This window comes from Phasianus colchicus, chromosome 7 (assembly GCF_987193195.1).
Source record: "Phasianus colchicus chromosome 7, bPhaCol1.hap1.1, whole genome shotgun sequence".
In the NCBI taxonomy this organism is placed as follows: Eukaryota; Metazoa; Chordata; class Aves; order Galliformes; family Phasianidae; genus Phasianus; species Phasianus colchicus.
This window is the reverse complement of record NC_143442.1, coordinates 34,128,948-34,150,955: the sequence shown is the minus strand read 5'-3', so window position 1 is coordinate 34,150,955 and position 22,008 is coordinate 34,128,948. Positions and strand designations below refer to the sequence as shown.

Genomic DNA, 22,008 nt, shown 5'->3' with positions numbered 1-22,008 from the left:
GGGTATTTGCAGCACTGTGCAGAAGCTGGTAATACTGCACTTACTTTTTAGAAGCAGTAATTTGCTTTTAAGACCCCAGAGAGGCTTTGGCTCTTGGGAGACTTTCCTTTGTTTATGTCACAGGATCATTCAGGTTAAAAAAGACAGCAAAGATCCCCAATCCAACCTCAGCTCACCCCACTGTGCCCACAGCCCTCAGTGCCACATTCTCACAGTTATAGAACACCTGCAAGGATGGTGACCCCAGCACTCCCTGGGCAGCTGTGCCAGTGCTCTGATGGAAAGGGAACAACATTTATCATCCCAGCAAGGAATAAAGGGATGTGAAAATGCTCAGGGTTTCTGCAAGGCTCCTTCTGAACCCACAGGGCTCATGGGCTGAATGACTATTTGCTGCAGCAATGTGTGGAATGAAGGCTCCAGGCAGGGAAGGGAGAAGGCCACAGGTGAGCTGGTGGGAGCTGCTCGCATCCTGGGCTGCTGCTGCTTGTGACTCCCCCTGAATGCTGCCAATGTGTAAACAAGGCAGCAGCCCAGCAGATCCGAGGGGAGGGCCGTTGCCTGCTGCTGATTTCTGAGTGCTCATAATTGTACGGGATGGGGGAAATCACCTCAGCTGAGGCTGAGTGGGATGGTGGAGACGTGCACAGTAGCAGCAAAAAGCCATCGGTCCCTGAGCACGACGAGCTCCCAGTGCAGGAAACCAGACTCTGGATAATCCCTTCTGTCCCCGATCCCCGTGGGAAATAGCCATGGGGCCCTCCAGGGCTGGGCACGGGCCCCCAACCCGAATATGTCCCAACAGGGGTATGGCACTGCTGTTGTGCCGTGCAGACGCACAGCTTCGCTCTCGAGCATCCGAGTGGCCATAATTCCCCGGAAGGGGATGGTAATGAATCAGCGTCGCCCCGGAACGAAGAAGAGGGGGAGAAATATGAGCGTGCCCTGCCTTCCTCTGCCCGTGCCCTGCGTGCTCGCGCTGTGCGGGGCCCCGGAGGGCGAGCGTGATGCCCTGCGGCGGCTGAAGGCACGGGGGATCCAGGGGGGAGCCAGGGAGGGGCACGGGGACGGGCAGAGCCCAGCGCTGCTGCGCCCATGGGGCTGGGGGCCTGGCTGCGCTCGCTTGGCGGCTGCTGCGGCTGCTGCAGCGGGGAGGCAGCAGCCCCTGAGAAGGAGCCGCTGCTCAGGTGAGTGCCCCCATCCCATCCCTGCTCCGGGTGATCCCATCTCCATCCCCTCCCCGATCTGCTCGCACTGGAGCGATGCTCCAAGCGTGGCCCCGCTTTGCCCGCATCCCTCTCCCACCTTAAGCTTTGCCCGTTTTCCCAGCTGTCATTCCGCAGCCGCTGCTCGGAGATTCTGAGCTCCCAGAGGGATTTTCTCCCAGCTCGCTTTCTGCCTTGTTTGGGTCTCACTCCCCATGGCACAATGCATGCCGGAGCGCTGCTCTCAATTTTCCGACAACCAAATGAAGTTTTGGAGAGCAAAACATGTCTTTCACCATAGAAACCACCCGGCTTTTGTCTTTCCACTGCAAGGGTTCAGGGCTTTCATCGGGGAGGCTGGAGCAAGAAGCAATGGATGGGGTCCCACTGGGGCTGCTGGTGATGCCCAGGAAGGGGAGCTGGAGGTCTGCAGCACGGGGCACCGCATTGAGCCTTTGTCTGAATGCAGCATAAGGTTGAAAGATGACAGATCTCTAAGGCAGCCTGCATGGGAGGGGGTCTGCAGCAGCACCCAAACCCTCCCACAGCACTGCAACATTCCTGAGACATGTGGTGACCTATTTAGTTAGCGGGGACCGGCGGCAGGGATTGCAGCACCCTGATTTGGTGCCATTAAAAGCAGCTCCCTAAATAATAACCAGATAATCCTGAGCATGGGGCTGGCGGGCCAGGAAATTCGCATTAACCTCCTGAGAGCCCCACACACGGGCAGAGAGGTGCAGGTGCTGCTGTGCACCTTTCTTTAGCAACGTGCACCGATCCAATTAATGCCATAATCAGGAAAGCAGAGATACCTGCTGTTGTGCAAGTGTGGCAGCATAGTTAATCTGATGACCTAATTGCTGGCTTGTCCCTGGATGAGAAGTTTTTGTGGTTTTATATTGCAAAGTGGAGGTCTTGCAGCAGCCTTGTTTAAAAGGAATGATGCAAATAAACTGAGAATTTGGGCTCTGAGTCTTGGGATTTATTAAACTGGGCTAAAAGCAGCCCAGAGCAGAAATTTGTTCATGAAGTGTTGATGCTTTTGGATAAAGAGCAAATTGAAGCTGGTCCAAGATCCCTCTGGTCTCATGGAAACTGCTGCAAGTGACATGAGATGGGCAGGTGGCCCTTCCTGTGCTGCTTTTTCCCCATATTCCCTCATTTTAGTGATGCTCAGCCCTGCTGTCAACTCTGGGCTGACACGCTTCCCGCTGTCGCTCCCCATGTTTGTTGGGGTTTGCTGTTCCCCTTCCTTGGGAATCACCTTGCAAGACACAAGGGAGTGGCTCGCAAAGCCAAGGTGTGTTAGTGTTACTGCCAGAAGATCTTACAGTGAGCAGGGTGGGTCAGTGAGTGGGAGGAAGCAGGAGGATGGTGATGAGCTCACATGGAACAACTCCCCATAGGCTGTGCAAGGTGAGAACCCCACAGAGAACCCCTTAGTACGGGGGTCTCTGGTGTCCCAGGAGTTCCCCACTTGCTTGGGACACCTGGAGATGTGTTGGGAGAGCTGTGCAGTGTCATCTGTGTCCTGCAACCTGCCTGTTCCCTTGGCTTTAATGAGAGATTGGGAGAGAGATTATCTTCCCCTCGTTACCTGTCGCTCAGGTTTTTGGGTTGCTGGAAGTCTAATTAGGGAGCCACTTTTAGGGGTTTATCCACATGCTGGAGCTCCCCTTAGCACCCTTTGTAATGCCATGACATCGGGGATAAAGCACTGCAGTGTGACCAAGGTTGGATGGATGGATTCCTAGAGGAAGGAATGGGGTTTGGATAGCAAATTGAATCAGCAGGGGTTGTTCTAGCAAAGTGAGCAGAAAGGGAGGTTGGACTCGATCTCTAGAGGTCCCTTCCAGCCCCTACAAATCTGTGGTTCTGTGAAATCCCAAGGACATCTGCTGGTACCACTGTGTGAGGGGTAAAATTTTTCCCCATTTGTGATGTTTTTCTTCAACGTCTTGGTTAGAAACGTGGGGGCCTGATGGAAGTACTCTGCCAGAAGTTCTCCCTGCAGGAGGAAACAACCCCATAAAAGCTTTGCACTTCCCACTCGCAGCACCCAGCCATAAGCACAAGGCACAGAAGAGCTCCTCACCACCACAGGAGGGGATGATGCTCAGGAGGTGATGCTTTGCCTGCTCCCCATTCATAGAATCATTTGAGTTGGAAGGGACCCTTAGAGGCCACCTGGTCCAACTCCCCTGCACTGAACAGGGACACCTACAGCTCCATCAGGTGCTCAGAGCCCCATCCAGCCTGACCTTGGGTGTTTCCAGGATGGGGCATCCACCACCTCTCTGGGCAACCTGTGCCAGTGCCTCACCACCCATATTATAAAAAACTTATATCCAACCTAAATCTCCCCTCCTTTACTTTGAAACCATTTCCCCTTGTTCTATCACAGCAGACCCTGCTAAAGAGACTGTGTCCTTCTTTCTTATAGCCCCCCTTTAGATGCTGAAGCCCCTCTTTAGATACTGAGAGGACAAACCCAGGCTTTCCTTAAGGTCTCCAAGTGTTCCCATCCAGGTGTTCCCATCTGATGCATAGTCAGACCAGGAGCAGGGTGCCCAGGACAGGTTCCATTGGATTTTGAGCACCTCCATGGTAGGAGACCCCGCAACCTCTCTGAATAACCCATGACAACGTTCAACCTTCTGTAGCACACTTCTTTCTTAGATTCAGTTTCCTGCATTTCAGTTTCCACCCCATCATGGGGCAGCACTGGGGAAGTGCTGGCTCCATCTGCTCCCTCCCATGCCAGATGGATGGGGCCAGCTATTTGGGTCCATCACATGGCTGTGATTGTTCCCAGCCACCCCACTTCCAGGCTTACCCATCCCCAGCATCACTGTGTGCTTTATCTGCTTTATCCCATGGCCGTGCCAGATTTCAGCTGGCAGAAAGGGTCTTTTGGGAAGGCCAAGGTGACACTGGGTGTTAACACAGCCTCATGTCCCCTTCTCTGCAGCAACAACAACCCGTATGCTTCCTTTGGGGCCACGCTGGCACGGGATGAGGAGCAGAACCTGTGGAGCACCCCACACGACGTGACCCACACAGAGGCAGATGACGACCGAGTGCTGTACAACATGATTGTGGGCCGGAGCCAGCTGGACAAGGACTCCGAGGTGAGGAGATCAGGATGTGCTCTAAGATCACCAGTTCCATTTATTTCTCAGTTTGGGACGGTATTTGGGGGTTTCTGTGATGGGGATGCCCACTGCATCCTGAGTACTGCAGCTCCAGCGCAGCATTAAGTGCTCCCCTAATGGGTCGTATGGTGATTATTGAGGAACTGGCACAGATGAGAAAAAAAATCATCCCTCTTACATAAGCACTGTTTTGCAGCCCTGATTTCTTTCTCCAAACTGTTCTGTGCACAGAAGATTTCAGCAGCCTGATTAGGACCGCTTCATTCATGCTCAGCCCCACTGCTGTTACAGCTGGGGAATTGGAGGCACTCATGCTGCTCTGGGGTGCTCCCAGCTCTCCTGTGTCCCACCAGGCCCCGTTATTTGTGCAGAGAGAATTGCTGAGGGCACACAAGCTGCTGCAGCCTCCAGCTGTGCCCTTTCTGGGTGGCAGTAGGAGGAATTTGGCCTGGAGAGCCAACATTCCTGCCCTCGGCCCCAAATCTCTCTGTCCTCCAGTGAGCATTGGAAAACTAGGCCAGCTTGCATTGCCCGCTGCCCCTAATGAGGGAGGGAGAAAAGTCTAATTGAAGAACAGTGCCAAGGGGATAATCTGCTTTGGGAGCTGTTGCTGGCCCTGGGAGAGGGCCAGTGCCACAGGGCAGGGAATGGTCAGCAGCAAACACGACACAGACATAGCATCTTTTTTTGTACATCTCAGTTAAAATAGGAGCAAAAAGGAGAGCTGCCCCCTGCACGTCTGTGTGCTCACTGCATCCTTCCCCACCTTCACCATGGGGATTTAGGATGCTGGAAGGACTCAAAGCGCTCTCACCCCACGTCTCCATGTGGCACCACCACGGCCATTAAACCAGCATCTCATTTTCCCTGACCTGCTTCTATTTTCTGAATCATGAGCCTTTCTGACAGTGGTGCCAATAGCGTAAAATTATGGGCACCAAGCCTTTTCCTCCTTTATACTGGTAAGGGGCTGGTAACACTAATATTACCCTTGAGATCAAACCTGCCATCCAAGCTTATCAACACTTGGGTCAACATTGCAAAGATGGAGCAAGATTCTTTTCCTGCAGGATGGCTCCTGCCCTGCAGCATCATCAAACCTGTTGTGGTGTAACATAAAACCCCACAGCACAGTGAGGTGACAATAACAGGAGATGGGCAACGTGCTGCTCCCACACTGCTTGTCCACCCCTGTAAAGCATCACTTTCTGCACTGAGGCTGTTCCTTCACACACTCCCCGAATTCTTCCTGGACAGCACAATGTTAGAGGTCCTCTGGGACTGGATTCGCCTCCTTGGAGCGACAACTCAGTAAGCAGGATGGATGAGAAAGCTGTAACCTAGATTCCCTCAAAACAAAAATAGATGGGAAATCACACTGCTCTTAATCCAGAGAGCAGCAGGAGCAGCTTCCCTGCGTGCTGGCCACTCAGATTAGTGACTTTCAGGGAGGGCAGGACCAGGCCTCTCCCACCCAGCACATGCCTTCCTGCTCCTTCCTCCTCCATTTCCTTTGCCAAGGGCTGAAATCATGTTCAGCCTCCTTTTGCTGGCAGTCTTAGCCTGTCTCTATGGGTATTCATCAGCATCACGAACCCAGGGAGCAGGATCCCAGGGGGGGAGGCACAGATGAGCACCCGTTCATTCTGCAGGAGTACATCTGTGTCGCCTGCTGCTCAGCAATGGGATTAATCGAGGCTGTTAGTGAGAGGAAATGATCTGAGTGATGCTACAACCTGCTGTGCGGATGCTTCTGTCGATGCATCCTTCTTGGCGTGTACGTGTGTTAAATTGATGTAGTAGAAATACTCCTGGTTGTGTTCCAGTGCAGAAATGTCTTTTTCTACAAACAAGCATCTTTAATGGCACTGGTACAAGTGTAACAATAACCTCAAGCCCTTCCCCTTCATGCAGCGTCCCATTATGCAGATACAGAGGTTGAGGTCAAGTCTGTGGATTTGAGCTATATTACGTTAAAGCATTAATTTCATGACCTGGCAGTTACTAAGGATAGTGATTATTTCAAATGGTTCCAGTTTGGCCATCTAGCATCCACGTGCACCCCTCTTCCTTGCTGTGTACTGAGGGATGTGGTCTAGTGGGGAAATACTGGTGTAGGTATTGGACTGGATGATCTTGGAGGTCTTCACCAACCTTGGTGAGTCTATGATTTAGAAAATGCTACCCCAACCCCTAAAATAGTCTAGTTTTATTGTTCCCAAGTGCTTTTGAAGACATACGTGCCAGATCAGTTTGGAGAAGATACTGTGTGTGTCACCTTTGTACAGCAGCAACTTTTACCTTTCTATGGGCTATGATCACCTATTAGAAGAGGTGCAATGCCAGTTTAACCACAAGGCTATGCAAATAAGGTGTTGCCATAATCCATGGAATGTAATTATGAGCTCTGGCTCCGTTTATAGATGTTGAAATGCCCAGAAAAGCAATATAGGCCTCCTCATGTGCAAATAACCATGATACCCCTTTGCTTTGCAGGAATGGCAGAAGCTCAACTACGATATTTATACCTTACGGCAAACACGGAAAGAAGTGAGAAGCAGGTGGAAGCACATTTTGGAGGATTTAGGTAAGATGAAGGACAAAACAATGTCTTTTCTATGGTGCTGAATGAGAAGAAGCCCGGGAGCCACCAGCAGCAGGAGGGCTGGTGGTGAGGGTCCAGGAGAGCCCTTCAAATCCACAGCAACTTGGGCACGCAGTCTTCCATCTGGGGTTTCCTTTTGCAAGAATACTTCACCCTGTGTTTTTGCAAACAAGCATGGAGAAATGAATATTCCTCCCAGATGAGAAGACAGACACACCTAGTTTTCCTCCCCTTCTCCTATCATCTGATTGGAGCCAAATCACCCACTCTATTTGCTCCAAAGCGTATTCGAAATGTTCTTTCAGCAAATAAAATTGCTCAACAGCAGCCCTCCTACTCCAGGTGGCTGGTGGTTAATGAGAGGAGGGCTTGGAGCTGCTCCAGGGCATTGTCACTGGGAGCAAAAGGGGTGGGGAAATCAGCCACTCCTGCCCTACCTGCTGTTCTGGCACCTGGATGGGAGGAACGCTGGGAATTCATTCATTCATTCAGCTCGTGCATCACTGCCAGCTCCCTAGTGATAAGTGCAGAGTCAGTGGTGGCAATTACAATTAAAGATCTCCTGATCACCACACTAATTCATTTTCCTCCCCTTTTCTTTCCCTTGGCACCCTTGCTGTAAGAGATGGTGACTGCTATATCAACACTTGCACATGCATTTATTGCTGCAAAGGGACACTCACTGCTCTCTGCATGTTTGGCTCCTCTCTCTAACACATCTTCTCCCCAGGTTTCCAGAAGGAAGCCGACTCCCTCTTGTCAGTGACCAAACTCAGCATTGTCAGCGACTCTCAGAACATGAGCAAAGCCCGGGACATCCTGCTAAAGCTTTCTGAAGAGACAAACATCTTCCCAACCAGCTGGGAGCTGTCTGAGCGTTACCTCTTTGTGGTGGTGAGTAGCTCCTAGTGTGCATCCCTCCTTCTTGCTCTGACTCTGCAAGTGAGCTCAAACTCAGGGAGCAAGGAGGTGACCTGCACCAGAGGATGCTCAAAGATGTGATGGCAGTGATTGTACAATCCCATTGCTTTGGCAGGACCGGCTGATCGCTCTGGATGCTGCGGATGAATTCTTCAAGCTGGCCAGTGTGGTCTACCCAAAAAGAGCCAGTATGGAAAGAGTGGATGAGAAGCACACCCCTGCCACGACGCCTTGAGGAGCATGGGGACAGTGGGTTTAACTTCCCTTGGGACCAGGCTCCTGTGCCAAGGGGCTGCAGCATGGGTAGTGCTGTTCCCTGTTTCCCTGCCCAGGAGTGGGCTGGCGATGCCCCACAGGGAAGGCATGGGAATTCAGTCCATCACAGTGTAGGGTATGTTGTGTAGGGTATGCAAATAGGCACAGGGAAACCCTGCACCAGTAGCTGCAAACGATGTCCCTAATGACAGCACTGCGAGGACGTCCACCTTGTCACCTCCCATGGGACCTTCGCCTCCCTCAGCCCTCGCAGCCAGGAAGGAAAAATACCTCGCTCACCTGCAACCACATGACATTTCTCTGTGCAACAGTCCCATTCTTTGTCCCCAGTTGGTTGGCCCAGCAGCTCCCAGGACAGGACTGACATCAGCATCCTGGCTTTGTTGGGTGCCGGGTCCCCAGCGATGGGCATCTGGAGGAACTCATGTCAAGGGATGCTCAGTCCAGCACTGTGAACAAAGGTGCATTTCAGCAAGGCTCCGTGGTTGGACCTGCTGAGAAATATTCCTCCTGTAATGCCCTCGGATTGATCACACCAACGTCTTCCTCCATTTCCAAACGTCCAAGTCTTAACTGCAATAATAAAAAGCACCACAAAGTTGGTGATCCGTGTATATGGTCAGTGCTGTTAATGAAGATTTTTAATGAACACCCTTTGTATCTGTTTTTGTATGTGTGTGTGTCTGTGTCTGATAGCGAGCAATAATTTGAAAACACTGGATTTGCTCATTTGACAACAAGTGGAAGTTCATCACTGGTTAACACGTTTGCTGCTAATGGATCAGTTGAAAATGCTGGTTACAAAGGACCTCCCAAAAGAGCAAAATAGAGCTTTTATCTGTTTATATCTACAGAGTTTGATATATATATATATATTTATGAAATGTTTCTGTTTGTCTGTCTTCCTGGGAAATATTTTTTGTCAGCTCTGGACATTGGTGAAACCTGAATTCAATAAACAAAACCTAGCTTGAAACCAAGGCTTCTTACTCTCTGTGACCCCACTGGGGCAACTACATTTATTTCATCTGCTGATAGCAAAAGGGCTGAGCTACTTCCAGATCATGTGCTTCTGCAAGCTGTTCTCCATACCTTTACACAGCTTGCTGGTTGACTTGCAGGTAAAGGTCATTTTCCAGCCTAAGACCAAAGCCTTCATACAAGGTGATGGGGACTGAATTGAATTTCAACGGGATTTGGAGTTTGGTACCCATTTCCCATTGACTTTTTTTTTTTTTTTAGCTGCAGTTCAGCTGCACTTTGGAAAGGCTGCCATGCTTTTAGAGAAAATAAATAAACCTTAGTGTGAGGCAACTCGTGTGCTCGAGGGTTTGGTTTGAACAAGTTGTCTGGCGGTCCCAGGGACACAGTGCCAAAGCACACACGGCCCCACAAAAGCCAGCCCTTGGGATATCATCACCTTACACTTCACGTTATGCAAAGCTGCCTGATGGGTTCCTAAATCGATGGGTTCCTAAATCGCTTCTGTGGGGCAGGGAGGAATAACCAGGCTGAGGGCTCGTGCTTCTAATAATGTATTGATTGCAACACAGGCCTGCCTGAGGTGTTCAAGGGCATATTTAGGCTTTAATTTAGGTTTTTAACAAAGGCTTTGAGGTAGACAAGCTGCTTCACAAAGTGGTCCAGGACACGTTGTTAAGCAGCAAATCCCTCTCCATCGAGACAGATGGAGCAAAGCCACCAGATCCTCCTGCCCATGCCAGTGAGCACCCAGATGGGAGTGCAGCTGTAAGGCATCTCGGTGAGCACCAGAGGCCACTCTTCCCTTAGCCATGCTGTGAGGAATCATCTTCAGAAGGCAGTGAAACATTGCCAGCCCTTTCATGCGTGCACATCATCTCTAATCTCCCAGCTCTCTGAGAACCAACCAGTTCGTACGATAACAAGAAACAAACAGCCGACGGGGGACAAATCAGGGCAGCTTCTTGGAAGTGAGATCCTGACTTAATGATAAGAAATAATTAAGCATAAGCTTTGAATCCTTCCCCTTGCTTATTTCAGACACTGCCTGCATCGATCAAGCCATCAAGCAAACCCGGGCGAGTGCTTGTGGCTAATTGTTGGCCAATGTTGGCTTCACAGTGGCTGAGCAAAGTATTTCAGCTCTGTGGCTCGCAAGGAGCAGCACCGTAGGGTTCCCATCCTTTACACCAAAGCTAGGAATTACAGTCACAGCCCTAAGAGAGAGCAGCTATAAGCAAACTCAACGGATGGACCATTGTGACCGTGCTCAATGTTTCTTCTTTGCACTCTGAACTTTCCTGGGACGCGCCTTGAGTTCGGCAGGCTAAGAAGAAAGCTGGAAATCGGGCTGTGAGCTGCAATCCAGGCAGAAGGTGGCAGTGCAGGTGTTTGGTAAAGGCTGAGCAGCAGCGAGCAAAGGAGATGGAAGGGAGTGGTGTAAATCACACCGTGATCTCTGTTAACTAATGGCAATGGACATGAGAGAGAAAACCATCATCTACTAAATTCCAGCTGTAGGAAAAATCGCTGTTTCAAACCATTCCGTTTCAATCATTTCTAACGTTAGAAATACCAGCACTTACAAACCTTTCCTGGAGGAAAAACCTGTATTTTTCTAATCTAATGAGGATCAGTAACGATGATTGACTTGCCACAAAACAGCTCTCCAGTAGTATTCCTTTGGAGACAAGCAACCACTTTTGCATGGGGAGTCCTTGTTCTGCAAGTTAAGGCTTACTGAAAGCATTTCCTTGTCCTCCAGACTGCAAACGTCATGGATGCACTGGTAGTGCCTTTGCACGAGGAATCCACGGAAAAATCTAACCCCTGGGCTCTGCTTAATGCCCCGGGCAAAGCCTTGCATGGCCAAAAGCTTACTGGTTTTACTATCAGTTGACTCATGAAAAGTATTACCTCTCCCTATAAGCTTTATCCTCATCTTGTCAGGAGAAAAGTCATCTTCTCAAAGTGGTGATACATTCAGGTGACTATTTTATCTTATTTGGATGAGTGGAGGGAGACATCACGGAGGCTGACACGGTAGGATCCCAGCTGCCATAAAATAAACAGATAAAGGCAGCCATATCAAAGCAAGGCAACAAACAGAGGCAAAAAAAAAAAAAAAAAGGCACAGCCCAAGGAAAGGCATTTTGGCAGGTGGAGAAGGCTGTGTGCAATGGGTACAGCACTGGTGCCAAAATATGCAGTGGTGATGCTGCGGAGTGCAGCGTTAGCTGGGCAATGCCAGCAGGATGAGATGTGTTTGTGTACGCCTGAATTATCAACATGAAAAGAAAAGCTGTTTGGTGCGAGTTCTCGCCGGCAGATCAGAAAGAAGAAACGTTTTGGGAAAGGATGTGCTACCAAAAGATCATCCCTTTGAGAGTGGCAGCTTTATATCTGTTGAGCTGCTGAGATTCTTCCTGTTGGCTTAGCAGGGCTTGAGTCAGACTGCAGAGACATAAACACAGGGCAAGCCCAGACGCTTCCCAAGTCAAAAACAAACCTCCTGCCAATTGCCCATCCATGGCTCTTCTGCATCAAAGTCTCAGAAATAACAGCCATGGCTCCTGAAGAGATTTCCATGAGTGGGGAGAGGCTCTCTGTGTGCCTGCGGGAAGAAAACAAAGCCCAAAGTATTCCTCATGCTGTAGGGATCACAGGTTGGAGGGACCTGAGGAGGTTATCTTGCTCAACGTCCTTCTGTAAAGCAATATCTGCCCTTTTGAGAATGCTGTGAACAGTTTGTATGGAGAACGTGAATGGGAGGGAAGGAAGGAAACGGCATTATTTGGTGATGGGGAGATGGCCAGGGGTTTGGAAACTCGGTTTCCATTCCCAGAGCTGCCCATCTCCATCTGCCCATCCAGGTTTGGGATGGGGAGGTGGGGCCTCCAGGGGCTGATGGCAATGAGATCTTGCTATTCCCGCATCTGTCTTCAAGCAAAACTTTGTACATCAAAACCGTTCACAAGCCTATTATCCAAAACACTCTGCTATAATAATTTCAAGATGTTTTCCTTCCATTTTGACTTTTTTTTTGTAATGCTCTCCAGCTTTTTGGTACAAGCCGGATAAAGCATTGTTTCTACCCAGAAACTAAAACTTCAGATTTAGGTCACAGCAGTGCCAAAACATTTTCTTTTTAATCTGGGGGCAATGCGGATAGTTTCAGTTCTGATAAATCAGCTTTGCCAGACAGAATTGATACGTTCAGTTTTGTTCAGGGCTTTAACCCTTGGTTGTGAGCCCCACAGACAAAGCGTGCTGCATGGCAGCTAGTGGTGTTCTGATTATTTATCCAGTGAAAACATTCCAAACAGAAGAGAAGGGCACCTTTTAACCCCTCAGCTCTCAGCCCTGCACAAGACGTGTGCTGGCATGCTGAGAAATCTGGTTTGATGACATCTGTCCTCATCAAAGGCAGCCCCGTGCTTCCATCATCTTTTGTGAACTGGTGGATCTGCTCAACATTTAACGTAGCCACCAGTCCTGAGCTAATCAGACTGGATCTGATGGTGTTATTTGGCTTTTGCTTGCCCAATTGCATGGAAAGTGTTTTCACTTTTCCTTTTTACCTCCTTGGATGCACCACAGAAATGACCAAGTTTGGGTAATCACACAGTTGGTATCAGAAGAGAAGTGCACTGGCTTATGCCCCAGTTCTGCTTTCCAGAAGGGATGGAGCTTCCCAAGGAAGCTCTAAAAATACACTGGGAGCAATGAGCATTGCAGGAAGCCCAACAAATACAGAGTTCTGCCCCTTGCTCAGCTGGCTGAGGTTGCATGGGATCTGCTCACCACCATTCCCAAGCTGGGTGGCTTCCTGACAAATATGCCAGCTGCACACAGTGCAGCCTGGTCTCCACCAGGGTATCACTGATGAAACAAGCACTCCTACATACCTGTGATAAACCAGGAGAAAGCAAGACTCATGCCACCTCTGCTCCGGCCACTGGACCTCCCATGAGCATCATCCAGCCTGGACACACATTAAAGATCAAATATGGTCACAAATGCAGCACCCTCCCACTATTTGCCACTCCTCATGCAGGAGTGACACCACAAAACCCAATATGAAAGGCTACAGGGCAATAAGACCAACAGCACACATCCAGCCCCTTGCTTGTAAGCCAGCACGAATCCTGCAGACAGACAGACAGACAGCCAACCAGCAGGGTTTTGCTGCTCAGGGTGGTTTCTTCTTCTATATCCACAAATACCACTTTCTAACATTAATTTCTCTTTAAATCCTTCACTATTTCTTCCCTTGCTAAGCTGCAGCGAGGAGAACCAGCCCCACAGGCTCATCTCCTGCAGACACAGCGACACAGAATCATAGAATGGCTTGGGTTGGAAGGATCATCGAGTTCCAACCATCCAATCATCCGAGTCCTTTCCATCATCCCCATCCCCACCACATGCCCTCCATCCTCTCCATCCCCACCGCCTCCACCATGTCCTCTCCTGCATCCCTACCACACCCCTCCATCATCCCATCCATCACCCCATCCATGACGTATCACATCCAGTTGCCTTACAACCTTCCATAGGAAGGGGGTTTTTACACGCAGGCGACAGCGAGCTGTGGGTAAAGCAGAGGTCAGCACAACTGGCTGTGACTGAGCTGTAAACACACACCTGGCTGCAGCAGTTTATCTCTTCCTTTCGGCATGCCCAGCGTTGTTTTGCACTCAGATTCCTTTCTGAGCCATAAAGGATGATGGTTCAGCACCTGGGATGCAGCCCCTGGGCAGACCCAGCATCCTCAGCTCTGTGCAGCAGCAGGGTGCAGGAATGCCCAACCCCTCATGCAGTTGACTTTCCAGGATTGCATCCCATTGGACTCCTTCCCTCTTCGGTGAGATCAAGAAGGAGTTTTAGACAACACTGTTGGGTGGAGGAGCTGAAGGAAACTGAGAACTACACCTCCATGTAGGTCTCTGGGAAGGAGAAAGTACACAGCTGCTACCCTTACAGGCACACTCCTCTCCCGAGATTATTTTATTCTCCTTGAAAGACCCTACAAAAGATTGAATTCAGGCGATCTTTCCCTATTTGTATTCCTCCCGCGTGTTTCTTTGAAACATGTTTTAATTCTCTCCGTTCCCCAACCTCATTTCAGTTGGTGGTGCTGGAAGGTATTTAAAGTTACAGCCATATTCCCATGGGTTTCCATGAAAGAAATTAGGGAAAAAGAAAAAAAAAAAGAAAGAAAGAAAGGAAAAAAACAACCAACCAACACAGAAAGCCCCTGCCTGTCTGATGCACAGCAATGCTTATGTTTCAATTACAGAGAGCGAGGGGCCAGACTCAACAGAGAGTCTGAGACAGGGGAAAGGAAGAATTATGTTGGAAAACCAGACTGCAGCCATAAAGAGGCAGCTGCCTGAGAGGGGTAATTCTGTTAGCAAGGCAGCCAGGTGGCTAGCAGGCTTCCTATCCCCATTGTGAGCGTGCTGCTCTCCAGGACAGGGATGCCCCACCAGCCTCTGGGTGATGGCATTAAATAAAACACACACCAAGAGATAACCACGCAGCCCTGCCTCTTTATCACAGCCGGGTGAATTAGAGCTTTGCTGCTCCCCAACACCAGGGCTCCCTCTGCAAACACAAAGATGGTGTGGGATTTTATGAATGGGGCAGGGCAGAGCTCTGGGCAGTGATGTGACACGGTGCAGCTGCCTCCCTGGGGAGGCAGGGGACGAGATAAACAGCTGCCTGGCTCCTCGAGGCCGCTTCTCCCATTACTCAGTGTTTTCCTGACCCTGTCTCATAAATCCCTTTGCTGTTTGGCTCCTGTATGCTGGTGGAGGGTGAAGGCAGTGTACCCTGTTCCCGGGCTAACAAGGGACTGTTTGAAAGCAGCTCTGAGCAGGATGACGTCAAGCAAGAAACCTCCAAGAGGATGTTGCAAGCTGGGCTTTGAAGGCAGGGTTTGTTTGGGAACATCAGGCTTCAGCTGGATCCGCTGATATTGGGCATGCCAATGAGACATCCCAATTACCAGGCAGAACTGAGTAAGAGGCTTTCAGGCTGCGGGTACCTTGAGATGAGCAGCACGTAAACATCCTGCCAGCCTCAGCAGGGAGAAACCACCACCCCATATGCTCTGTCTGAACCGAGGGCACCCAGAGCTCCTCCCTGCAGGGCAGCAGAGGCTCAAAATAGATGGGATGGGGGGAAGAAGGACAGCTATTGCACGCACCTCATCCTCAGGCACTGCTGAGGTTTTTCTGGGGTTCGGGACCTAGCATAACATATCATCGAGAAAACAGAGTGGGATTACTATTTGAAAGGTGAAAAGAGGCAACATTGCACTCATTTTTAGAAGGCTAGACAGGGAACTACTGACCTGTCAGCCTCAGTGCCGAGGAAGATCATGTAGCTGATCCTCCTAAAGCACATGGAAGAGAAGGAGATGATATGGTATAACCAGCATGGCTTCACCAAGGACAAGCTCTGCCTGACCAACCTAGTGGCCTCTGTGATGGCGTAACTGCATCAATGGACAGGGGAAGACCACTGATGTCATTTATCTGGATTCCCATAACATCCCTCTCCCCAAATTGGAAAGATATGGGTTCGATGGGTGGATTGTTCAGTGGATGAGGAACTGGTTGTGAGATTGTACCCAGAGAGTGGTGGTCAATGGCTCAGTGCCCAGATGGAGAACAGAGTGGTCTCCCTCCAGATGAGGAGTCCTTGGTAGTGTTTTATTTCCATGATCTCTCAATTGTTAGCCATAGCACAGAGCAAAAGAACAGATACATTTTGTTTGGTCAAAGCCTGGTTTTAAATTCCTGGCTCTTTTTCAACCATTCACAATAGGGTTTATTTTCCAGCCTGCACCTTGAGAAGTCAACAGGCAGAGCTGGAAGATCTCTATGCCAACCTGCATGCCATGAATCGAGACCAGGACCTCCAATTGCTGAATTTCCTTTACACATCAGTGAATCACCAACCTGTAAAAGGGAGAACGAAGAGCTCCTTCACTCCCCTCACTGAGCGGTTTCATTTCATGCCACATCTACCCATCTGCAGCTGTATTCCTGTAATTGACCCTTTGGGAGCTTGCTGACCTTATGAAAGATGATTTGGTTTTGCTTAAGGAAACAAACCTGGCTGGTTGCAAGATGCTTTGATCCCGAACAGTGTTTGGGGCTGGGTGAAGCTGTGAAATGATGTGCTGGTGAGTCACGACACCGCTTTGTCAAGCTGCATACCTGATTTTCTTGCTCCTTGTCAAATATTTGCTGTCTGTCTGAGTATAGAAAGGATATTTCACAGCAGAAACAAACGCCTGCCTTTACAGCAGTGCATCCCTCCACTGCAGGCTCCTCTCTCTCACACATACACAGTTTTGCAGAGGAGACATGCATAAAGCCAACCTTAAATCAAAGTTGCACACAAAGCAAGAGAGACGACCAACAAACGCCAGCAGCTTCCAGGAAACAAGAAGCTTTCAGAGTCCAAATCACCCTTGGTGAGAGCGAGCCCAGCTCCATTAAATTCAACAGCCGCTGTTACACTTCACTGAAGTAGGTCTTTTAGGGTTTATTTGAGGTTAACTGCCCAAATCCCTGGCTTACAGACCTCTTTATGTCCAAGATAACAAATGGGAAGGTAAATAAGAACTAAGGGAGAAGCCATGCATGCGGCTGGTTCCCTGCCCTCTGGCTCACTGCGTGCTGACAGTGCAGCTATGCAAAGCATTCAGCATGCCGTGTGGTCATCCCACTTTGATTCCAGCCATTCCCAATGCTCTCCTCTAGTTGCTCTTCGGGGAATTCACGTAGCTACCAGGTAAAGATGTCCAACACAAAGAAAATACAGCCCATCTGCACTTTGCCTGACCTAAACGACATCTGGGCTTTGTCCACACCAGGAGGATGCTGCAGCAAGAAGAGCCCAGTGCTGGGATAAGGAAAATGGCTCCGGTGGAATACAAAACCCCAAGTGCTCTAACTTATGTCCCTGAAGCTCCTGGGCTTGTAAAGTTTTAGTCCCTTGTGTTGCTGGTCTTGCTGAAGCCAGACTCTTAGCAGGAATCCATCAAGTTTGGGCTGAAGTGCTTGTGAGACAAATTTTAGATCATTAAGACGAGAGATCACTGAAAGATCAAACAAAAAAAATATGTAGATTTTAATGCAGACACATCTCAAAGCTTGTTGGGCTAGTAAAATTGGAAGGAGAAAGAAAGAAAGAAAATGCCACTGAAGACCAGGACGAAACAATGCCAGTTTTTTTTGGCCGTGCCCCTGAAATAAAACAGTTCTGGATTTCAAAAGGTGATCCACATTGGGTGCAAGCTCTTATTAAGCAGAAATTGTGTTAATAAATAAAGGATAGAATCACAGAGTGATGAAAATTGGAAAAGACCTCTAAGATCATCCAGTCCAACCATCTACCTACCACCAGTATTACCCACTAAACCACGTTCCTTAGGACCACATCTACCCTGTTTCCAGTTCACAGGGATGGTGACTCCACTATCTCCCTGGGCAGCCCATTCCAGCACCCAACCACTCTTCTGGAGAAGAAATTTTTCCTAATATTTAACCTGAGCCTCCTATGGTGCAACTTAAAGCCATTACCTCCAGTCCTATCGCTATTACCTGTGAAAAGAGGCCAACTCCCACCTTACCACAACCTCCTTCCAGGTTGAGCAACAAGGAACCTGTTGCAACCACAGACCTTCCATTTTGCCAGGCAGATTGACAAACACAGACTGCCATTCAGTCACAAAGCTGGGAAGGCTGTTGCTGGAAAGTAGCAACTGGTCCTGGGTGCAGAGCTCTCAAAGATGTGAATTAACTGGAGAAAGTCCAAAAGGGAACATTAAGAAGGGCCAGAAGACATAATTTATGAGGAAAGAGCAAAAGAATGAAGGTTGTTTAGTCTAGAAGATGGATGATTCTGACCTTCAGCTTACATACAGGACAAAAAAGAATGGATTAATCCTTTCTCAGCCGACAGTCGGAGTTGCAATGGGCTTAAAATGCATCAGGGATTATTTTGGTTACACATTAAGCAACGCTTTCCTATGTCTTCTCTTCAAGTTTGCCTACGGATTCTTCATCCCTGGATCTTTATTTGTGTATTTTTTTATTTTAAGACGTGACACAAAGAATAAATTTATGTTGATTTGCATCTTGTGTGGGGGTCAACGGTCTCATTTTTATAATTTTTTTTTGATAGAACTAGTGCAGCTCTCACTCACTAACCTATCCTGCTCTGTACAACCCTCACGCCCACAGTAATGAAAGGAAACCACTTATTTCCCAGCTCTGCTTCATCACGCACAGCATCCTTTGCTGTCACAGGCCATGGGTTGAGGCACGCTCCAGCAGCTGTTTAATTTGGGATAAAAGGAGCTCGGTGAGAATGTCCCATCTCCACCTATCTCACAGCTCACGGAATGAAGCTAATTAGCAGTTGTAATTCAACCCAGCATTGGCACGTGCTTGCAGCAAATTGTTCCAGCTGCCATCAGGTGCCTTAGGTTTACCAGCAGGTTAAATCAACCACCAGCAGGTTAAATCAACCACCAGTACCTGATTGATGTCTTTGGTATCTATCATTGCATCTACAAACAGGTTGCAATGCTCTGGAATGCAACACTAGCATTACCTAGAAACCAGAAGAGCCTGCTGCTCCTTCTTCCTCCTCTCCCAGCAGGCAGGGCTCAGTGTCGTGGTTTAAGATTGTTTTTCCTTTTTTTTTTTTTTTTGCAAAGAAGCTTTTCCCCTTCGTTTTCCACTCCTCCCACTTTTGACACTGGTTCACAGCAGTTCAGGAATACAAATCTTGCCCTGGACCTGAGAAAGCTGAGACCATAAAAATAGCTCCTGATGCAGCACGCTGGGAGGAGAAAGCTTTCACAGGGTGAGCTCGTGGGATGCTGTGTAAGTGCATAACTGAGGATTTGAATGACCATTCTCCCCCAGCATCCCCTGGAGAGTCTGCTTGGAGCCCTGAAGCACATTAACAGCTAAAACCCATTATCCTCACAGCATCTTAAGGCCAGTTTAGGGACACCTCACTCTCTCCGAGACTGAAACAGTGGAAATATTCAAAAATGGACCAACTCAAGGCATCAGCTCTATGAATTACCTTCTGGTTTCTTCAATGCAGATAATTTTGGTTTTTGGAGCCCCAGACACGTAGAAGAGGGAGCAGCCAGCGATCCAAGGTGGTGGGATGGGATATTATGGGATGCAGTATTTTTCACTCAGAGGGTGGTGAGGCACTGGAACAGGTTGCCCAAGGAGGCTGTGGATGCCCCATCCCTGGAGGAATTCAAGGCCAGGCTGGATGTGGCTCTGGGCCTGGTCTGCTGGTTGGTGACCCTGCACATAGCAGGGGGTTGGAACTGGATGAGCACTGTGGTCCTTTTCAACCCAGGACATTCTGTGATTCTGTGATACCTCAGGACAGATGGTGTGGTAGGGATGGAGGAGGTCCCCAGGGATGCTCGGGTTGAGGGAAGGCTGCCTGGGAGTTGGTGGGAAGAGAAGGAGGCCACAGAAGGGAAGGCAGAACAATAGTTAATTATTTTGATTTAAAAAACCCAAAATTTCTAGTTTGTTTATTCTGCGTTTTAGAAAGAGAACACAGATTCCCAGAAAAAGTGTCTGGGAAAAAGAGGCTCCCACGTCCTTCAGCCCATCAAAAAACAGGACCACACTGTTTATTTGAATAAAACAAAAAATAACACATCCCCACAACAGCCTCTGCACAAGCACAGCCACATGCAGGCACTGCTGCATCTCCGGACATCACTTCTGTCACTCACACGTTCAGTTTTCAGGATGGCTCACCCTCACCCCAAGGCTGATAGTTGTTGGACTGTGCACCTGAAGGATGCACAACAGGACCTGCTGTTTTACTGAACGCCATCTGCCAACTGCACAGCACGACAAGTACTCACAGAGCAAGCTTGGAGAAGCAAGACAAGTGTCTTAACTATTGGCAACATTTGGGTTCCTTTCATCTCAGCTTGTCAGAGGGTAGGGAAATACTTCCAGGCTTTGAATCTACAACTGCAATAGCTAACATTTTATTAGATTTTCTTCAGTTTTGACTCAAGCACAATATAACAGAAGATCTGCAAGAGATGGAGATGCTGCCAAAGGGAAAATTTTGCATTCTGCTCTTGTAATTGCAAAGGGACGTGCGCTCAAAGAAGCAAAGCACCTGCTATTCTTTTGTAAGAAAACTCTTGCTTCTGCTTGTAGCAGAGATGAAACCACTCTGCAAGAGTGGGCCTACAGCAGACTTCAGTAAAGCAAAGAAAGTCCTAAAAAGCACAGCCATGCCAAAAAGGGCCTGATTCCCAGGATGGCAGAGAAGGGAAAGGAGGAGAAAATCTATTAAAGGAAAAAAAAAAACCAACCAACCAGTAACTCAAATACTGCAATAAAGAGTCATGAAATGCACTGCACATGTTTGTACTTAGTGCAAATAATTCGAAACGTAAGGCAGACACCAGGCTGGATGAACACTGAAGGGCTGCACAATGCAGTGCCTCCTGCCATCATACCTATCCAGGAGTTCAGGTATAGCAGAATTCTTTTTTTGTGTGTGTGTGTTTCTCCTGGTTAGGTTTTAATCAGAGTAACAGCCTAACTCCTGGTGTCCTGCAGTGTGAAATGCTACACAGCAGCCTAACGCCTGGACCAAGACAAAAACTAATGGACAAATAGCCTTATTTTGCTCAAACCTTAGGTTGAGAACTCCAATCTGGCTCTGCTTCAACAAGAAGGCAGCTCACAGCCAGCAGAAGATCTCCCTTGAATACAAGCTCATTGCAAATACTGAAGAAGGAAACCAGCCTGTGACTACTTGTGTGCAGATATCTGATACGTCAAGCTCATTGGGACAAAAATCTTTGGCCAAGTCAGCCAAAGCATGTGGCCCATCAGCCCTGGGACAACCCAGGCCACCTATTGATGGTAAGCTTGGAGAGTCTACAATGAATGGGAGAAGTGGGAAAAGAGACACACAGGAGACCAAGTCTGGCACTAAAGAGTTTTGGCATGGAAAATATACCAAGGAAAAATCTTGATGGAAACCTTCTCCCAGCTTTGCTCCTTTCACCGTTTCCAATATATATTTGCAGGAATCACTGGGCTTCAGGAGTGCCTGTAGAGCCCTGTTCCCAGTTCCCATTTGTGAGAGAATTTGCTGGTATTGTGCTTTTCATTGGAGGCTGAAGGAAGGCGGGTAATCACAAAGAAGTGAGGAGTTGGTTTTATTCTACCTGGGTTTATATTCACATGTGTTTCACTGAGCTGAATCTCAGCTGGTATGTTGTTGGAAGAGCAAGGAACAACTCAGTTCTGCCTGGAAATACCTGGATTCAAAGCCATGAGCAATCTGGCCTTTAAGATCTGTAATAAAACAACTATGCATTTCATACCAGTAACTTCTGGAGAAAATAAAGGGACAACGAATTCATCTCAGTGTTATTAATGTCTAAAATATATATTTAGCCTTACACATGGGGACTGCTGAAAGAATTTCCTGTATGCAAAATTCTGTAATGTAAAAGAGGAATACACTTGAGTGTATCTGGCAGCCATCTCAGAATAAACAAGAGAGCAAACCAACCTAACTATGCAGACACAGCCTTTGGGAGCCATTGGTTCCCAGTCTGGACTGGCAGATGCTGGGTGGGCAATGCATGGACGTTCCACCATTCTGCATTCTTCCCTTCCATAACCTACATGAGCCACTTGTGAGGAAGGATGCTCGGAAAGATGAAAATCTGCTTTACCCCAGTTGAGATGTCTGTACAATTAGTAAATTTAAGCGGTTAGGCTGGGCTAAAATTCACTTGTTCTGCAGTTCTGTG

The 22,008-nt window shown here is 48.6% G+C and overlaps 1 protein-coding gene and 2 long non-coding RNA genes across 3 annotated transcripts; 1 reads left to right on the top strand and 2 right to left on the bottom strand.

Annotated features, from left to right (window-relative positions):
* Positions 1–688: 688 nt before the first annotated feature.
* Positions 689–9,158, top strand: MREG (melanoregulin). The gene is made up of 5 exons (XM_031604570.2): positions 689–1,187; positions 4,180–4,339; positions 6,860–6,950; positions 7,699–7,862; positions 8,005–9,158. The coding sequence occupies exons 1-5, from the start codon at positions 1,096–1,098 to the stop codon at positions 8,122–8,124; spliced, it is 627 nt and encodes a 208-aa protein (XP_031460430.1). The 5' UTR covers positions 689–1,095; the 3' UTR covers positions 8,125–9,158.
* On the bottom strand, positions 6,870–7,740 carry LOC149917319 (uncharacterized). The gene is made up of 3 exons (XR_016468469.1): positions 7,652–7,740; positions 7,406–7,482; positions 6,870–7,122 (listed from the first exon to the last, which is right to left on the bottom strand). It is a non-coding gene; the product is annotated as an uncharacterized LOC149917319 (long non-coding RNA).
* On the bottom strand, positions 8,670–14,111 carry LOC149917318 (uncharacterized). The gene is made up of 4 exons (XR_016468470.1): positions 13,694–14,111; positions 13,055–13,131; positions 11,656–11,760; positions 8,670–8,738 (listed from the first exon to the last, which is right to left on the bottom strand). It is a non-coding gene; the product is annotated as an uncharacterized LOC149917318 (long non-coding RNA).
* Between the last annotated feature and the right edge of the window lie 7,897 nt (positions 14,112–22,008).